The sequence below is a fragment of the Acipenser ruthenus genome, chromosome 13 (assembly GCF_902713425.1).
Source record: "Acipenser ruthenus chromosome 13, fAciRut3.2 maternal haplotype, whole genome shotgun sequence".
Taxonomy (NCBI): Eukaryota; Metazoa; Chordata; class Actinopteri; order Acipenseriformes; family Acipenseridae; genus Acipenser; species Acipenser ruthenus.
In genome coordinates, this window is record NC_081201.1 from 29,426,937 (window position 1) to 29,444,385 (window position 17,449).

At 35.4% G+C, this 17,449-nt stretch overlaps 1 protein-coding gene across 1 annotated transcript; it reads left to right on the forward strand.

Annotated features, from left to right (window-relative positions):
* The first annotated feature begins 114 nt into the window (after positions 1-114).
* LOC117418485 (annexin A11-like) lies at positions 115-16,855 on the forward strand. The gene is made up of 15 exons (XM_034031593.3): positions 115-465; positions 2,459-2,813; positions 5,286-5,371; positions 6,040-6,342; positions 6,510-6,597; positions 7,491-7,585; positions 8,893-9,006; positions 9,747-9,837; positions 10,970-11,049; positions 11,824-11,880; positions 13,101-13,194; positions 13,934-14,029; positions 15,255-15,313; positions 15,543-15,665; positions 16,133-16,855. Exons 2-15 carry the CDS (start codon positions 2,468-2,470, stop codon positions 16,190-16,192), a joined length of 1,692 nt encoding a protein of 563 aa, XP_033887484.1. The 5' UTR covers positions 115-465; positions 2,459-2,467; the 3' UTR covers positions 16,193-16,855.
* The last annotated feature ends 594 nt before the right edge of the window (positions 16,856-17,449 follow it).

Below are 17,449 nucleotides of genomic sequence, written 5' to 3' on the forward strand. Positions count from 1 at the left end.
TCTCTCTCTCTCTCTCTCTCTCTCTCTCTCTCTCTCTCTCTCTCTCTCTCTCTCTCCAAATACATGATTTCCTCTTTAAAGTGCCAAGGAACTCACATCGAACTCGAAGTCCCAGGATTTTCTAAACTTATTTGCCACTGATTTGTGTAGTTACTTCCCAACATTTATTTTTTACTTACAGAGTTAATGGAAATAAGTGCTCACTATTGCTCAATGATGCTATGCGTCAGTAGACGTACCACTCAACAAGTAATTTTGGATCACGTGAGTTTGCTAAAACGTTTCGAAAACCTTGTTTATTGTCAACAGTAGACGTGTTTGAATGGAAACTATGTAGTGGACCCAGGCGTCTTTGAGTGGAAACGATGTAGGGAACCCCACCCACCTTTACTTCATATTTAGACGTGCTTCCTGGATCTGTGCTGACACATATTCAAGAAGGGATCTAGGAACAGTTTGTAGACGGTAAGCAGTTGTTTCTTTTTATCACACCAGTAATTCATTAATAAACATTACATTAAGTGTAATGTAAAACTAATAGCTTTTAACGATATAAATCAATATGTATATATATTTTTTAATAAATGTAAATATTAACTCGTGACGTCATGTTATACGCGATTTAAAAAAAAAAAGAAAAGAAAAAAAGAAATGAAAAAGTAGTTCGTGATTGTGGGTTTAGCATTTGGGAGCCCCCTCGGCTCTGCCTGGAAATGTTTGTGGCGATTGTTTGGTGTAGTAGTATTAGTAGCCTTCAGGCTGCCATTTTGTTGGATCAGATACAGTACAAATGGCTGGTTTGCTTTGCTGTGCTGCAGTGCAGTAAGTAAGTTATTGATTCCTACATTTCTACAACAAGCATTACACAGTCGCACATAAAGACACATATTTTAGGAAGTCAATTCGTTTCAGACTTGCTGTAGTCCTGTGCAACTGTTACTCAACTGTAGATTCCATTTGAGTGATCCTTGAAAAAAATATTAAAGCTGGGGCGATGCCTAATTTTTCACTGATATATTGTTCTCCAAAAAACAGACGTATGTTAATGATAAATTGATGCATAGTCTCAGCCTTAAATATATATTAATAAGAAACATTACTGTATATTCCAGTAGCACTTTCATTCTGAGAGCAGGCTATAGTTCCATAAAAAAAACAAGCAATTCGCCACATTTTAGGACTGCTTTTCAGTCACATATGTGAACGTGCAAAGGTGCCTTAACCTGGAAATGTGAACGGGGTTGCAGATTGAAATGCATTATTATCATCAGTAACAGTACAATAATACCATTTGTTAATGTTGAGATAAGAAATAAAAGAAGAGAAGTCACAGGCTTCTTTTCGAGTCCAGATAAGTGTAGTTTATTGAAGTATAAAAGTTCTGAGTTGTAAATAAAATCAACTGTAATTTCAGAAAACCTGTTTTATATCTAGTTTGTAAAGATGTTTAACAATATGTTGGTACCTCTAACACAAAAACAGTGATCCACCGTAAATGGCAAATGGAGTAGCTCAAAAAAGCACTACTTGTCCTGCTTGACTTGTCTACAATATTGTTGCATAATGAATTAAAAATAATATATGGGCATCTTACAAACAAGGCAGATCAGCTTTTTCTAGTAATTTGACACCATGTAGCAACACCATCATTCAAAGCTGTAAGAACTCAAATAGCATACTAGTACAATACTTTAAAGTTAAATAGTTAAATAAAAGTACTATACATGTTGTTCTTTATGTAATATAAGGGCAAACAGTGGTCAGTCTGTTAAATATACATTTTATAGGCTTAATAATGATTTTCAACCAAGGACTCCTAATACAGTATAAATCTAAACCCATGATGACAGTTTTCCCTCCTCAATCTTTTCAGTCTGATTTCTCTTTTTTATTACTTTTAGTGTTTTAAGAAGCACAGTAACCTAAAGTTCGTGTTCCTCTTTATTGCGTACTCTTCACTAAAACCCCTTGCATTATTGACTAAAAGAAACCGGTATTGTTTGAGCATAGAAGGAGGGTATTTTGTCTTTTCACACAAAATTATTGAGCTTTTGAAAACCAGTAAGTCAAATTAATAATCTTAGATAGGTGCAAATGTCCCCAAAAATAAATTTATAAAACCGTCTTAATGGTCATGCGCACAAACAGATAAAAAGCTAAATCCAAGACTTGCTCATTTGTTTAATTGCCTAATCGATTATTGTGGCTTTCCAGGTAAGGATTTTGTCCTGAAAGTGACTTTCATTCATTATTCAATTTGAAGCTAGGACAGGTCAATTAAATTATCAAGGAGTTGACTGTATAAAGGTCCTGAGGTTTGAAACCCTTGTAATCAAGATTTATGAAATAGACCTTGGTTTTTCTACACAGAAATAAAAGAAACATACCATTTTGTATTGGGATTGATGATTGCAAATATGCTGTGGTATTAGAATTGGAATATGTTTGTCTGTTGCAGATCTAAGCAATGAGTTACCCAGGCTACCCACCTCAGGCAGGCGGCTACCCACCGCAGGCAGGCGGCTACCCACCGCAGGCAGGCGGCTACCCTCCCGCAGCAGGGGGCTACCCACCTCAGGCAGGGGGCTACCCTCCCGCAGCAGGGGGCTACCCACCTCAGGCAGGGGGCTACCCTCCTGCAGCAGGGGGCTACCCACCTCAGGCAGGGGGCTACCCTCCCGCAGCAGGGGGCTACCCACCTCAGGCAGGGGGCTACCCTTCCGCAGCAGGGGGCTACCCTCCCCAGTCTGGAGGCTACCCTCCCCAAGGTGGCGGATGCCCTCCTCAATCAGGTGGATTTCCACCAGTGCCAGGTAAGGTTAACAGACTGAAATGTTCTTATAAGTTAGAGACAGTATTTAATTTCAGAACAACTGAAAAAGAGATGGATTGTGATCTGCATATTTAGCTACAGTATCTTGAGGCATAAGGGTAATTTCCCTTTCAGAACCATGCTTAATCTTCCAAAGGCACTCCAGCCCATTTTTGCTCTTCTGTTGATTTCGCACATTTGGTTCTCCGTTTTCAAAACGAACTGTCATAAGTATATGTAGATATTGACTTCTTCAAGCTTGATCCCATTGACTTCAATTGCCTGTGGAGTTGTATATTTATTGAACATGACTTGAGTCATCTTCAGCTTCAGGTTCATTTTCAAACCCGTTTTGATGCTAGCCTTGTGTAGTTCTTGTATTCTTGTTTGTAATTCTTTTGGGGACGTTGTAAATATGAGGATGTCGTCAGCAAAGCTTAGGTAGGCTTCATTGATCTTCAAGAGGAAAGTCTTCGACCAATGCGTGCTCCAGTGCTAACTTACAGATGCGAAATCTGGACCCTTAATGCAAAAATGACATAAAAAATTACAAATGATTCAAAGATGCGTATGGAAAGATGCATGCTGGGAATAACAAGAAGACAAGAAAATGAAGGAATGGATAAGAGCGCAAACAAAAGTATGCAGTGTTATTATAAGTGCGAAAAAACTGAAATGGCAGTGGGCCGGACATGTAGCAAGAACAGACCATCGCTGGACCAAGGAGATACTAGACTTGATCTCAAGAGATATAAAGCGACCAAGAAGACGACCTCCAGGAAGATGGCAAGATGAAATTAGGAAACACGCCGGAGCAGAGGAGGGACACAGCAGACAGGCTTTTGTGGAAGAATCTTGGGGAGGCCTTCATCCAGCAGTGGATTGAAAAAGGCTAATGATTATGATAGAGAAATAAAAAAAAAAAATGAGGGGTGCACTGATATAAGGAAAAAACCCACAATCAGCTATTGGCAGTTTTTGTTATTTTAGCCGATTTTTAATGTACACCAATATTCATGCTTGAATTTTTTCCAGCACAAAATGTAATGTTTGGTCAGGCGCGTTTACTAATGATGCATAAACACTGCAACAGCCATTTGCCGTGTAGTACTGTGTAATATGTCTTAAAAGAGAAGTGTTTGGAAATTTTAAATATATGAAGACAACAATAGGATAGCCGAGTTGTGTGCAGCACAGCAGATTTGGTGCTACATTAAATCCAGTGATGAACTGTGAGTCGAACATTGTTCTGATGCTTTTTTTTAAAAAAAAACATTTGTTTTTTTAGGTTTAAACGTAAATAACATTGATTTAAGTTGTTGTTACACAATGTACTTCAAAATGACTTTGAAGTGTATGCTTGAATTTACTAGAAGTTGTTGACGTTGCGTAGGCTACATTTCTTTTCTACTGTACAGTACAGGTAGAAGTTATAAAACGCAAGTCTGACAGCAAGTGGCTATAAAAGTTAGTCACATTATATATCTTTTCTGCAAAAGTGTTTTTACTAGTACAAATGCAAAATTGTATTTTTGTTTGACTGTTGTAAAATAAATGTATAAATTGCTGTCAAGCACACAATATAATACTAAGTTGTTTTTTGTATTCATTTTCTGAAGTAAATGCAACAAGTAAACGATATCTGTTCATTTTTAACATCTATAATTATGAAACAGTTTAAATATAGGCCCTATGTCTTGTTCTAGTAGTTTACAATAGCTTACCTGCACTATCTCTTATCGGTATTGACCGATATGGGTAGTTAATCATCGGCTATCGGTATCGGCCAAGAAAATCTTTATCAGTGCACCCTTAATATATTACTGTATATTCAGTCTGGATTGGCTACAACATGTTTGTAAATGAGGGAGAAAGTGTGTACAGGTATGTGAGAAATAGAAATCATGTCACAGGATTTTTACGGTAATTGAAATTTTCCTAAAATAATTAAAATCACCAAGTAAACATCAGGTAATGCTAAAAGTATTAAAGAAATGTAATTACAATTATATCAAAAAAAGGTGTCTTGGGGAGTGGGGGGAGAGAGCAGGTACTTTTTTATAGCATGAGAAGTAAGTAAAGGAAGACTGCAGTTTCTGAAAGGTTCTTTCTTCAGAGCCAACATATACAGTGGAAAAGCATCATAAAGCAGTTTAGTTTCATTAACAAAGAACATGTTGTAAAGAGAGCACAGTAACTTCATCCAGGGTTTTTTGGTTTTTTTTTTAAAAGAGGTGATGTAGAAGTAAGCTGTGTTAAATACGCCAATATCTTATAAGGTTCTTTGCATTCCATGTATGAACACATGTTACTGTTGTTGGAAGTAGCCACATTTAAGGGTAGACTGTCAGAAGACCTGATCTGCAATGTTTATCAACTTACCAGTAATAAAGTTTGACCTCAGAAACATGCTAACAGAAAGCAAACCACTTTAGAGCTGTAACTGATTTACTCCTTCATTCTTTTTGTTGAGGTGGTAATTCCCCATGGGGTGGTGCCGCTATTGGACTGGATAACTTATCAAATCCTGGATTCAATGCATCACACCTCTCAGCAATGGTAAGCAATTGAGCCTAGTAAGAAAAGACATTTGGCGTTTTGATACATTTCACTTTTTTTTTTTTTTTTTTTTTTTTTAAATAGTTTTTTTTTGTTTGTTTTTTTAATTTTGATTGCTATAAAGAGGATACATTTAGCTCTAACTGAACATAAAAAAGATATTGACCCCTTTCCAGCCTCCGTCTGTCTTTGGGTAGCCGCTAACTGCTGTGTTTTATTTTGCCCTATGCATCCCTTTTTAGCTATGTAAGTAACTCCGGCATTCCGCCATTAAACTGCACCTGACTTCGTATAGAGATAGTCAAGCCCTTTGTGAACCTGCCAGACGTGATGGATAGGCTGTTTTGCTTTGATTGGTGTTGCAGTTGTTGTTCTCGGTATTGCAGTTGTTGTTCTCGGTGTTGGAGCACTTGAAAGACTGTGGTAATAACGGTCATAAAATGCTTGGCTGTGGGGTGACATATGACAAGTGTTTGGCTGTAAAGGGGTTAATAGTATTTTGCTTGTTGTTTTTGTGTTTTAACCTGATTGTCATGAAAAACCTTTTGTATTAAAACGCTGGTTTGAGGTGTGTTGAATTGGTCAGTCTAACCCTTTCTCAGGAAATTTTGTGCAATGGATTAAGGATTGGGTGTACATGCCAACAGAAGGCCTATTTCTAATTGCAGGCTAATCAAATCACGTCATCTTTTGGAGGAATGAATCCCAGTCCAGGGATGTTCAGTCAAGCACCTACTGGATACCCTGCTGCCCAGCCAGGGGGCTACGGGGCACCTCCTCCCAATCAGCAGCCCTATGGTACGTATCCACAACCAGGAGGGAACATGCCCCAGGGAATGGGATTTCCAGGAGGTGCCGCCCCGGGGCAACCCATGCCAGGCTACCCAGGAGCCCCTCCAGCCAATCCGTCCATGCCTTCTTACCCAGGGAGCACCCCGGCTGGCTTAGCTCCAGCACCTGCACCATTGAAGGTAAAAGTCATATAAACAGTAAACTGTATCATACAGAACCTGGACTGCACATTTTGCATGTGGATAGGTGGTTGTACTGCATGGCAGTCTGCTGAATCTTACCATATAGAAAGCAAATTCTACTGCAAACATGTAATGGAGATTTAAGTTTTATTTTTTCTTATTAGCCAGTGAACCGAGGCAGTATTCGGGACTTTCCAGGTGCTGACCCCCTGAAGGATGTAGAGGTGCTTCGAAAAGCCATGAAGGGATTTGGTAAGGGACCTAATGTAGTCATAATTTTATATGTACATCTGACGAAAATACAACAATAACAAAGTGAACGAGACCAGCTATTGTAATGTAATGTATTGTATTTTATTTGTATTTATTAAATCTGTGATTTAAAAACAAATAAATTTAGTTGCTTTTGTGTATTTTCATTTGAAAGTGAACTGTGACATTAGGGCCTTATCAGTCAATATATATTCTGCAATTCTGAATACTGACTTTGGGTACTGTTTTATTTCTGGAAACCTAGTATTATTATTTATTTATTTATTTATTTATTTATTTATTTATTTTCTTCTCTTTTGCTAAATTGCATTGCCTTTTACGTAGTTCTTTGCATGGGTAATATTTTTATTTCATTTTGCTGTTGGGTCGTTAATGGGGAATTTTACATACTGATACAATGCATACCGGATTTAAAAGTATGTATTGTATTGCAGTCCACGTGTCGTCTCTTTTGGCAAGTGATATTTTCAGAATCATCGTTCTGAATTAAAATACTACTTCTGTTGAAAATAAAGTACTGTACCAACAAAACTAACAACAGTACATCTAAGCCTACTTATTTCAAAACACAGTCCTTTCAGCTATATGTTTTTGACATTGTATCTTTTTTGTGTTCCCTGAAAAACGGACAAGGGTTGGAACGGGCCAAAATGAAATAATCAGATATGCGTGGCACTCTTTTAACCATCACAATTTTATAGGGTCGGATATGTGAGTGCTGACTGTATTTGATTTTTTTTGTTGTATAAAGATTATGATTTAAGGTTGTATGTGAAACAAATCCCACAACACTTTTTAGATAGCTAGGTAATACTCAAATTAGTATACAATTTCACTTTCTTCTGTAGTAATGCCATGTTCCCGTTTTACAGGCACTGATGAGCAAGCTATCATTGAACTTCTTGGAAATCGCTCAAACAAGCAACGGGTACCTATGGTCATAACCTACAAAACAGCTTATGGAAAGGTACGATGAAAGGGGGGAAAAGCAACCCTCTGAGATTTCACAGAATCTGTAACTGTTCTTTTCTATTGTAAGTTGAAACCATTTATTTAGCTTGTATGTGTTGTTGAAAATCAAAGTGTTTCTTGTAAAATGTATCTGATATAAAAACATCTGTGCAGTAGTAATTAGGGATGGACAATTCAAAAAGTTTCCTATTCGAATACAGGAGGTCCAAAATGTTTGTATATTAAATTACCCAAACTCTAGTCCCTACTCTTACACTCCCAAAAATAAACAGCAGAACTGGGTCAGCCGGTAAAGTTTAGCCGGATTCACAAAGTGTGCAAACAATGTCCAAGGCGAGATTTCTTCGTTCAGTACTCTTGTTTCCTTAGGCACAGGTTTTTTTCCTTTTGTTTACTGGATTAAAATACACAACTCAATGAGCAGCAATGTCACAACTCTCTTCCAATTAAATCAACAGTAACATAATGCTGTGCAAATAACCAAATACCAATTTTTGCTGTATTCGGAATACAATAACACCTATCCATGTAGCTACGTAATAGTCTACATCTGTTTAATTCTAACAAATAGTAACATTCATAAAATGCAAATATTGTAACCTGGCCAAAACAATAGAAAATACATTCCAACATTACAGCTACCCATTAAGTACTGCCCTTGGATGATTCCAAGTCAGGTTACTTTGTTTATTCAATAACCTGTAGATATTCAAAACAAGTAACATACCTGGTTGTACTGTTAATGGTCAGTGCAAATGTTGATGTTACTGTCCATTCACAGAAAGTCAACAGTAGATGTTTTACATTGAACAGCACTCCAGAGTTAAAAAGGCAACAATTTAACACAGAATATGTTCACTGTAGAATGTTGCTGTTACAAGCATTGCATAATTAATTAGGTTCCTTACGTTTTAATATACAGATAACTGGTTTAAGACTGACTTAACACTTGTCAAGCATTGGCATTTAAAAAGGACGCATTTGCTTCTACTATTAGCAAATATATATGGCTTTTTTAGTGTAATCCAATATGTAATATTCTATTCAAATAGTTTATTTACGTGTATTCGACTACACTGATCCATCCCTTGTAGTAATATGATCATGCTTGCTTGAGCATGGTTCACAAAGTAATGTGGTTGTATGTTGGTTTGAAGAGAAACGCTTTTATCTCAGCAGATTCATTTGAGTATAGGAAAACTGGGAAGAATGTATGCATGATATTTTACTATAAAGTTGAACAGTATTTTGGGACTGAAGCTTAAAATGCATGTGTGGTGTTTTTTTATTTTTTGTTTTTAGGATTTAGTAAAAGACCTGAAGTCAGAACTTTCAGGGAACTTTGAGAAGACTGTCCTGGCCATGTTGAAGACCCCGATTATGTTCGATGTTTATGAGCTTAAGGACGCTATAAAGGTTTGTATGTATTAAGTTACATTCATAAATGTACTTTTGCAGCTAGTATTGCAGATTGTATTTATTGAAGACAACATTTTAGAGCGGAATAAGAGCATGTAACCTCTTTGCAGGTATTGTTAGTAGTAAAAACTGTTTAAACATGTCAAGTGTGCTGTGCTGTTTCTACGAGAAAAGGGTGGGGCATTCTCTTTTGCTGACAGAGTAATTGGCTTTAGCAGGCACTGGCAGGAGAATCCCCTGCAGCTGTTTCCTTCCCTGTCCCTTGGATGTACTGGTTTTGTTAAAGCAGTATAGATAGGGTTTATTGAGAATATTAAAACCTTAATAGTTTCTAATGTAATGATTGTTGTTTTCTTTTTACAATTACCTTAAAGACCTTTCAACTCTGCTAGACACACCTACTATTATATGCATATGCGATTAGCCAGGCAAACCTGAGCCAAAGTCAAAAAAGATGTAGAGAACAATTAGAACTCAATATTTGAGCACCAGAACCCAGAGTCACTCCAAATGATTGCAAACACAATACAAAAAAGTCAGAGAAATGTCAAATCTAAAAAACATGCATGACTATTAAAATTGCATTTGAAGCTACTTTTTTTCTTTCTTTAAGATCTAAAGAGCTACTAAAAACTCAGTGAAAGTTTATATTAATACATTTCTATGACCTGAATTAATGTGTTTTTTGACCTATAAAGATACTTGATACTTGTACTGTTATGGTTTGTCATTGCTAGGGTGCCGGTACAGATGAAGAATGCTTGATTGAGATCCTGTCTTCTCGCTCAAATGCAGAAATCCAAGAAATCAATAGGGCCTATAAAACCGGTGAGTAGATATACTAGCCTAGTAAACATTGTTAAAAACCAGGTGTGGAAGTCAAGCCCTCTTTTTGGAAAATGTGTATTTATGGCATTGGTATTACTGTTTGCTCAACATCAATGCTTGCAAACAGTCAGAATGTAAGCTTTTTTTAATTACAAGTGATGCTTGATATACTTTTTATACTGTAGTTAATTGGAACAGGATACTGTCCTAAAGTATTGTATTTCAGTTTACAATCCACATTTTATTTAAAGCTTTTGGATTTGAGTAAAATAAAAATGTTCAACATTGGACTGCGAGATAATGAGTTCAATTTATGGACTAGGATGACCCAGCCAGTATATTGCTCAAATATGATGGTATTGCAGCTGTTAAAATATCAGGGAGAGGTAGTTTGTACTGTTTTGCAATGTACATTACACATTGAATGAACATTAGGGAGCTGTTGTATATAAGGAATAGTTATCTGATCAAACAATTTACAGCAGTTTAAATATGTTGCAGATTAATACCAATATTTATGAGTACTGCAAAAAATATACTATAATTGTAGGTTTCATATTTTTCTATTTATTATGCTTCACATTTCCCACAAAAATGAAATAGATTTCAAGCCCTTTTTTGATTGCCAATGAAGCAATTTAATTTAAGCAATATCAATTTAATATAAAGCGATTTATTATGCACAGTTATTTCATTTGTGTTTTGAAAGCTGAACATTTCTCATTTTAAAATACATTTCAGTTTCAGTGAAAATGGTACTAAAGCTATTGTTGGACGATATTTTAATATCTTTTCTTATAATGAACAATGGACCCATCCTTTTGTAGACAATAAACCAGCAAGATTTCTGATAATTTATAATTTATTCACAACCAGACATAATCCCTGGTATTTAATTTGTATTGTATGAGCCTGTGTAAATATAGCTGATAATTCACTATTGAGGCAAATAGATACGGGGCTGTTTTTACCACACAGTAATAACTAGAGTATACAATACTGCCAATGCAGAGAACCGGTAGCTTATATTATGCATTTTTATGGTATACACTAGTTTCCCAGGACTGTATCTTTTACTTTTGTTAGATACACTTTCTGTTGTAATGTACATTTTTTATTTATTTATTTTCAGAATTTAAGAAATCTCTGGAGGATGCCATTAGAAGTGACACATCAGGACACTTTGAGAGACTGCTCGTCTCACTGTGCCAGGTAGTTTTTGTTTCTTGCTCCTCACTGCATTACCATCCATGTTGGAGTGTTGTGTGTTTTCCTATTTGATGCTGCTGTGATACCAGCAGACACATCCTCAGTGATCTTCCCCTACCTTTTATAAGGCACAGGGAAATGAAACTCCACAGTAATGGCAATGACAACAAGCAGGTAGATTCCAGTAATCCTCGGTGGAACAGGAACCTCTCTCCTCATTAATTGCAATATATTCGTTGTTTAATTATTGTTTTCTTCTAAACAAACATGATTTTCTCCTATCACAGAACACGCACTAGAGAAATAAACTTTAATTACTATTCTGTTGTGTGTTTGCATTGGATGGTGTGTGAGTAGGTGACCTAGATTTCCCTGTCAAGCTATTGGATGTAAATACTAGCCGTAAAATTGGATAGCTGGTTTTGTTTAATTAGCATTTAATATTCTTCATTTAAATAGCTTCTAGCTATTAAAATGATTCATGTTAAGTAAGATTTATGGTAAGAGCTATTTAACAAAAGTATAAACCATTCATCCATGCAAGTCATTTCAAGAAGAGAAGTACTAGGTTTGCATACGACCTGGTTCCAGAAAAATTAGTTTATCAAATCTTTATACTGGCTCTTAAAATATGAATATGAAAACAGCAGGTCCGCATTTGGCTTGGGCCCATTAGTAATTATATAATCGTTCTGTCTGGTTATTTAAGGCTTCAAGTGAATTTATTTCTGCTTTTTTAATTTCTTTTTTTTGCTTCTCTTTTTATGTTGTTTTTAGGGTAACCGAGATGAAAGCCAGAATGTGGATATCACTTTGGCCAAACAGGATGCTCAGGTTAGTACAAAGTAGATAAAGAAAACTTAAATACAGTAGTACAGTAAAATGAATTTTAAAGGAGTGCAAACCAGGGTTTTAAAACCTATTTGTTCCTTTTTTTTGCATTGTCACTGTTACCTTTTTTCTTCTGTTAAAGATATTTTGTTTATTTGCTTGAATTTAAAGTTCAGTTTGGAATGTGCTACTACATTAGTCATCAGTATCAGACTACTGGCAAGCCTTTTTGATTATCAACCTTTGATTTAGAAAATACGCTTCCCCATAAAAATCTTGGCCTTGCCATTTGTGATGTGGTTGATTTGATCTTGGTATGCTAAGCTGCATCATGAAGGCTGCTCTGTATTTCCCTGCACCCCTTATTAGTGAGTATAGCGTGCTGCACATTATTATGAAAGCTTGTTTGGATGTGTAACCATGGATATAGGAGTGCAAAAGTCCAAGCTGTAGTATTCTGGAATGCAATTGATTTTCTGTATTCATATGCATTTGTTTTTCCAAAAATTGTAAAGAGTTGAACTATTAATGAAGCTTGCTTTTGGTATTTGGTAACAGTTATAGTCAAAGCAGTTATTCAGCTGTTAAACCATAGATTAGGGGTGCACAAATCCGGTCCTCAAGGTCCAGGCTCCTCCAGGACCTTAAACAAGGCTATGTTGGTTCAAATAAGTAATTTATATATGATTTATTTGGTTGTTGTGGATCAACATAACAGGAAGTTTTAAAAACAAATGTAATCAGTACAAATGCAACTTTCCTGGCAAGTCTCCAAAAACATGTATTTGCATAGATATGCATAATATTTAATTATTAATAGCTGGTAGTCTTTTTCAATTAGAAAGACTCACTACAGGGTTTGTTTAACCAAATGCCAACTAAAGCACTGGCTCTATACCCAGTAGTTTTGAAGTTATTTCAGGTCCGACTGGTTTTATTGGTTTCCCATGAGTGGCACAGTAGGCACCTCATAACCTACCAGACTGTTACCAACAATTTGTTTGGAGATCAGTCCTGTAGCCAAGTGAATGCACAGGGTAATTCACCTCTATTTTACCTTATTAAATTGCCTCTGCCTGTTTAAATCTCTGATTAAAATGTGGGGATAGATTTGGATGTACCTTCCGGTCCACCATCTTTATTTAAAATACTGTGATACTGGATTATAAATGTATTCAGCCTTGAATGTACTGAATTTAAAGTTCATTTTCTTTTTCAAACAGGCACTGTATGCTGCTGGAGAGAACAAGGTGGGGACAGATGAATCTAAGTTTAATGCTATCCTTTGCACAAGAAGCAAAGCCCATCTAAGAGCAGGTAAATAGTCTATAGTGTTACTTGTAGTGCAAGGTAATGCTCAGTGCCAGATGTATATTTAGTTCTTATGTAAATCTCATATTAATGGTCATTGAGAGTTTCTGGTTGCTAAAAAATGGCATATGATGTTGAATATGATGTTTCAGTTACCCGTGAACAGTAAGCACTCATTATTACCAGGATCTTTTTAACCTTGGAAGATTGTCTTTGTGTGTGTGTAGAATGGAGACTCTCCGTTAGCAACTAAGACAACCGAACACAATGAACTGGATACTGAAATGAGCAACAGCTTTTGTTTCCCTGTACATAAACTGCATACATATCATAAAATATAAATGGGTATTGGAATTTTGTTACACTTAAGATTCTTTTTTTAAATAGTAACTCTGTTATAAGAAATTGCACAAGCACAGTAAATGATACTGAAGTACTATTCAATAAAAAAAGTATTGCATTCTAAGAACTGAGCATACAGGCACATGAAGGTAAACTTGGTTATTTATGTAGCATTTTAAATACACTGCTACAGTTAGTATAGCAGCTTTGAATTTAAATATACCACTGAAGGCACTAGCCAAGATAAAAAGATAAATATAATTACAATTATATTATGAATACAATGATAAATATGCCAAAACCATGATTGCATTCCGAGACAAAGCATTTTCCTTGTAAAGAAAATCAGAAGATATTGTATAACACAAGTCAATAAACTATGTACCCAATTTTTATTTTTCAGTTTTTCATGAATATCAGCAAATGTGTGGCCGAGATATTGAAAAGAGCATTTGCCGTGAGATGTCTGGAAACCTGGAAAGAGGGATGGTGGCAATAGGTGAGATCTTCTTCTTCTTCTTCTTCTTCTTCTTCTGTTCACTATACAAGATATGACAGTTTGTGGTGCCTTATTTATATTGCACAAGCTTCCTTGTATATACTTCAGTATAGTTAAAACACAGGGGTGTGCAAAAACATGTAAGCAAAAGATGCCTGTCTGTGTGAGCTGGTTCTACGAGATTTGGCTTTTACAGTTTATATGTCTCTTGTGTCAGTCTTTCTGTTTAAGAATAAACTTATATAAAGCTTGATTAACAAATATTTTTGCTATAAACATGGGAGCAAGGTTTGTTTTTTACAACCTTAATATGAACTGTATTTATGGCTCAAAGCCATTTAAACTGTTGATCAGTTAAATAATCCTTTAAACTGGATCATTTTGTGTAAGAGATAAACACTTGTTCAAAGTAACTTATATATATAATGTGTGTAAACCTAGTTCTTTCTGTAAAGATAGGTTACAAAGGTTTATTGATATCCAGATGATGGTCATAGATCCAGTTTCAAGAAGTGACAAGTTAAAGTTTAATGTAACAATACATTTAAATCAATGTCAACGTCAATGTCAACAGTGGAATATTAAGGGAAAAAAAAGGCAGCTTTCATGTAATTTATAATCTTGTTTTTATTTTGTTGTGCTTCTCCTCAAAATGCATTCGATGTTCAGGTTCCTGGTAATAATTTTAGAATTTTTTAGTCTGTGTGTTTTATTTTACTTTTCTCTTACATGCCACTCACACACTTCATGATTTCAGATGTCTGTGTTGTTGTCCTTGTGTTTTGCAGTGTAAAAAAACAAAACAGCATAACTCCTCCTTTTTTTTTTTTTGCACGTTTTGTTTTCTCCAACAAAGGACTGTCATTCAGTATGCGTGTGACATTCATACCTAATGTAATCTAAATACATGTGATCAACCTTAAGCTTTTAGTGCATTTGTTAGCAGGTCATCTGTTGCAAAATTGCAAAAGATGACCTCTCCTGGTAGTTCAAGGTATTGAAACCATTTTTTTTGGCCATCTAGATAAAAAAAAAAATTAACATGATTTATTAAAACAATGTAGTGCATTTTTTAAAGTAATATCTGCATAGAAACAAATTGAAGTAGTTTTACTTGATTTTTAAAATAGTATGAATGAATATTTTGATTAGCCTATATACAGTTCAAGGACAGACTGTAGATATTTTTGTATTTCCTGAACTCTAATCCTCTTTTTTTTTACAGTGAAGTGTGTTAAAAACACTCCTGCTTTCTTTGCTGAAAGGCTCAACAAATCCATGAAGGTAAGAATTTTGAATACCAACAAAAATAATTAAATTCAAATATTAGTAGCATCAAATCCAGCCTGACATATCAAGTAGACTAACTTTTGATTTCCGATGTACCATAAACACTGCTGTCGTAGAAATAATTAAAACGGCCCTCTTTGTCATTTGACATATTTTACAGAAATACACCATCCTCCCATGCACTTACAGGTTTGATTTCTATAACCATAGTCTCTCTCTCTAGGGACTGGGAACAGATGATAAGACCCTGATCCGAATCATGGTGTCCCGCTCTGAGGTTGACATGCTGGATATCCGACAAGAGTACAAAAGGATGTACGGCAAATCCTTGTACACTGACATCACAGTAAGTGCTTCTTCCTCCTTTTGTCCTTGGTAATTAGGTAGATGTTAGCCACTTCTCTCTGTATGCATTTTTCTTGCATATTACAGGTATTTCATTCTGGAATGGTGTTTAATAGTAAGAGCTAAGTTTTTAAAGCATGAGGTGAAGCTTACTTAGCTGTGGCATCTTATTTTTAGTGTGATTCTGTTATATTAAAATACATATTCAATACAAAATACTTTTATTAAAGTTACCCCTTTTCCTGCTAAATATATCATCACATCCCAAGATTTGAAAATGTATGTCTAAGACCTTATTTGTGGAGGAACATTGAGGTTTCCTGTCATGAAGAATTTGTTTTACTCATGTTACCTCAATTCTCTTCACCTGTGCTTGCCTCAAATTCTATTCTTTGAGAGTATGATGTTGTTAGGAGATGCACCTGTATGTTAAAGTGCTTTGTTTGAAAACTTTGTTTTCGTTGACAGGGTGATACCTCTGGGGATTATAAGAAGATCCTGCTGAAGCTGTGTGGTGGAAATGATTAAGAGATCCATGAATATAATTCATTTCTTCAGCTCTACCTGTTCCATGTCCTTTTCTCAGAAGATTCAGTTTTGTTTCTTTGTGTACCTGTATTTCTTTTTACAGTTGCATGTTTTTTTTTATGACACATTATATATATATATAGAGAGAGAGATATATTCAACCCTTTTTTTCACAAATACAAATCTTGTTTACACTCATTTTAATGTGTCAGTCTTGGAGATTCTGCAGGGAAATTAGTTTTTCTTTGAAAGCAGTTGCCATTTTGAAATCACTGATACTGGTCACAAACTGCTATAATGTCATGTATGGAGTATTTTGCTGAGCACTGTGTTTGAAAAAGGAATGGCTCATTTTGAACAGATATATACATCATGAAGAGCTATCGGCAAGTTAATAAACCATATCATATATTTTAATATTATGTATGTAAAACGTAAGTTTTGTTGGGCAAAGAAAAAAAGCAGATGTAATTTTTGTTATGGCTGTAGTGTGTTCTGACTAGTTCTAAGAATTGCCAAATACTTATTTTTAAGCCATCAAATACATCTATCCCTTATAATTGTAATGTGCAGTGGACATTTTAGACAGTCCCTAATTGTATGTAGAATTGAATGTAATTGTAAGCAGATGCCTTCCAATAAAATGTTTATTGAATTTGTTAACATTTGGGGTCCTGTATAGTTTTATAATGTGGGGGATAAGCATATCCTGATTTATGACAAAAACAAAGAAGCAAAAGACACACGTTTTTGACCATTATCCCTAAACTGATCGCATCTCTTCAATCATTTGCTGTGCCCTTTCCCAGAAATCAACTGCATTCTTTTTATATTATTATTTTGCACAATGTCACCTTTTATAACATTTTCTCTCATTTAATCTTAATGTTGCCAGTTCTTCATCAGCATTGACTGTACGTCTGGTTTCTTGCATACTGGTTATGTAAACTGCAAAGATTGCGTAAGCCTCACAAAGTATTTTTTTGTGTGTTATTTATTTCCAAAAATTAAGGATATACAACTTCTTCCACCTGTCGGGCAGGTGGCCATTTTGTCCCAAGTATAAACCTGTAAGTTGCAATATACCTTGTCTGGAAAGGAAACGTCTGTAAACTATCTCCTGGGTCAGTTCATATATAGTTTTAGTTTAAGTTAAATGTATAGTGCTACTAAGAAGATTCACCACTTTAAAAACTCTTATCAATAGATAGCTAGAAATATTAAATGATAAAAAGAAGCACACTCACCTCTTGGATC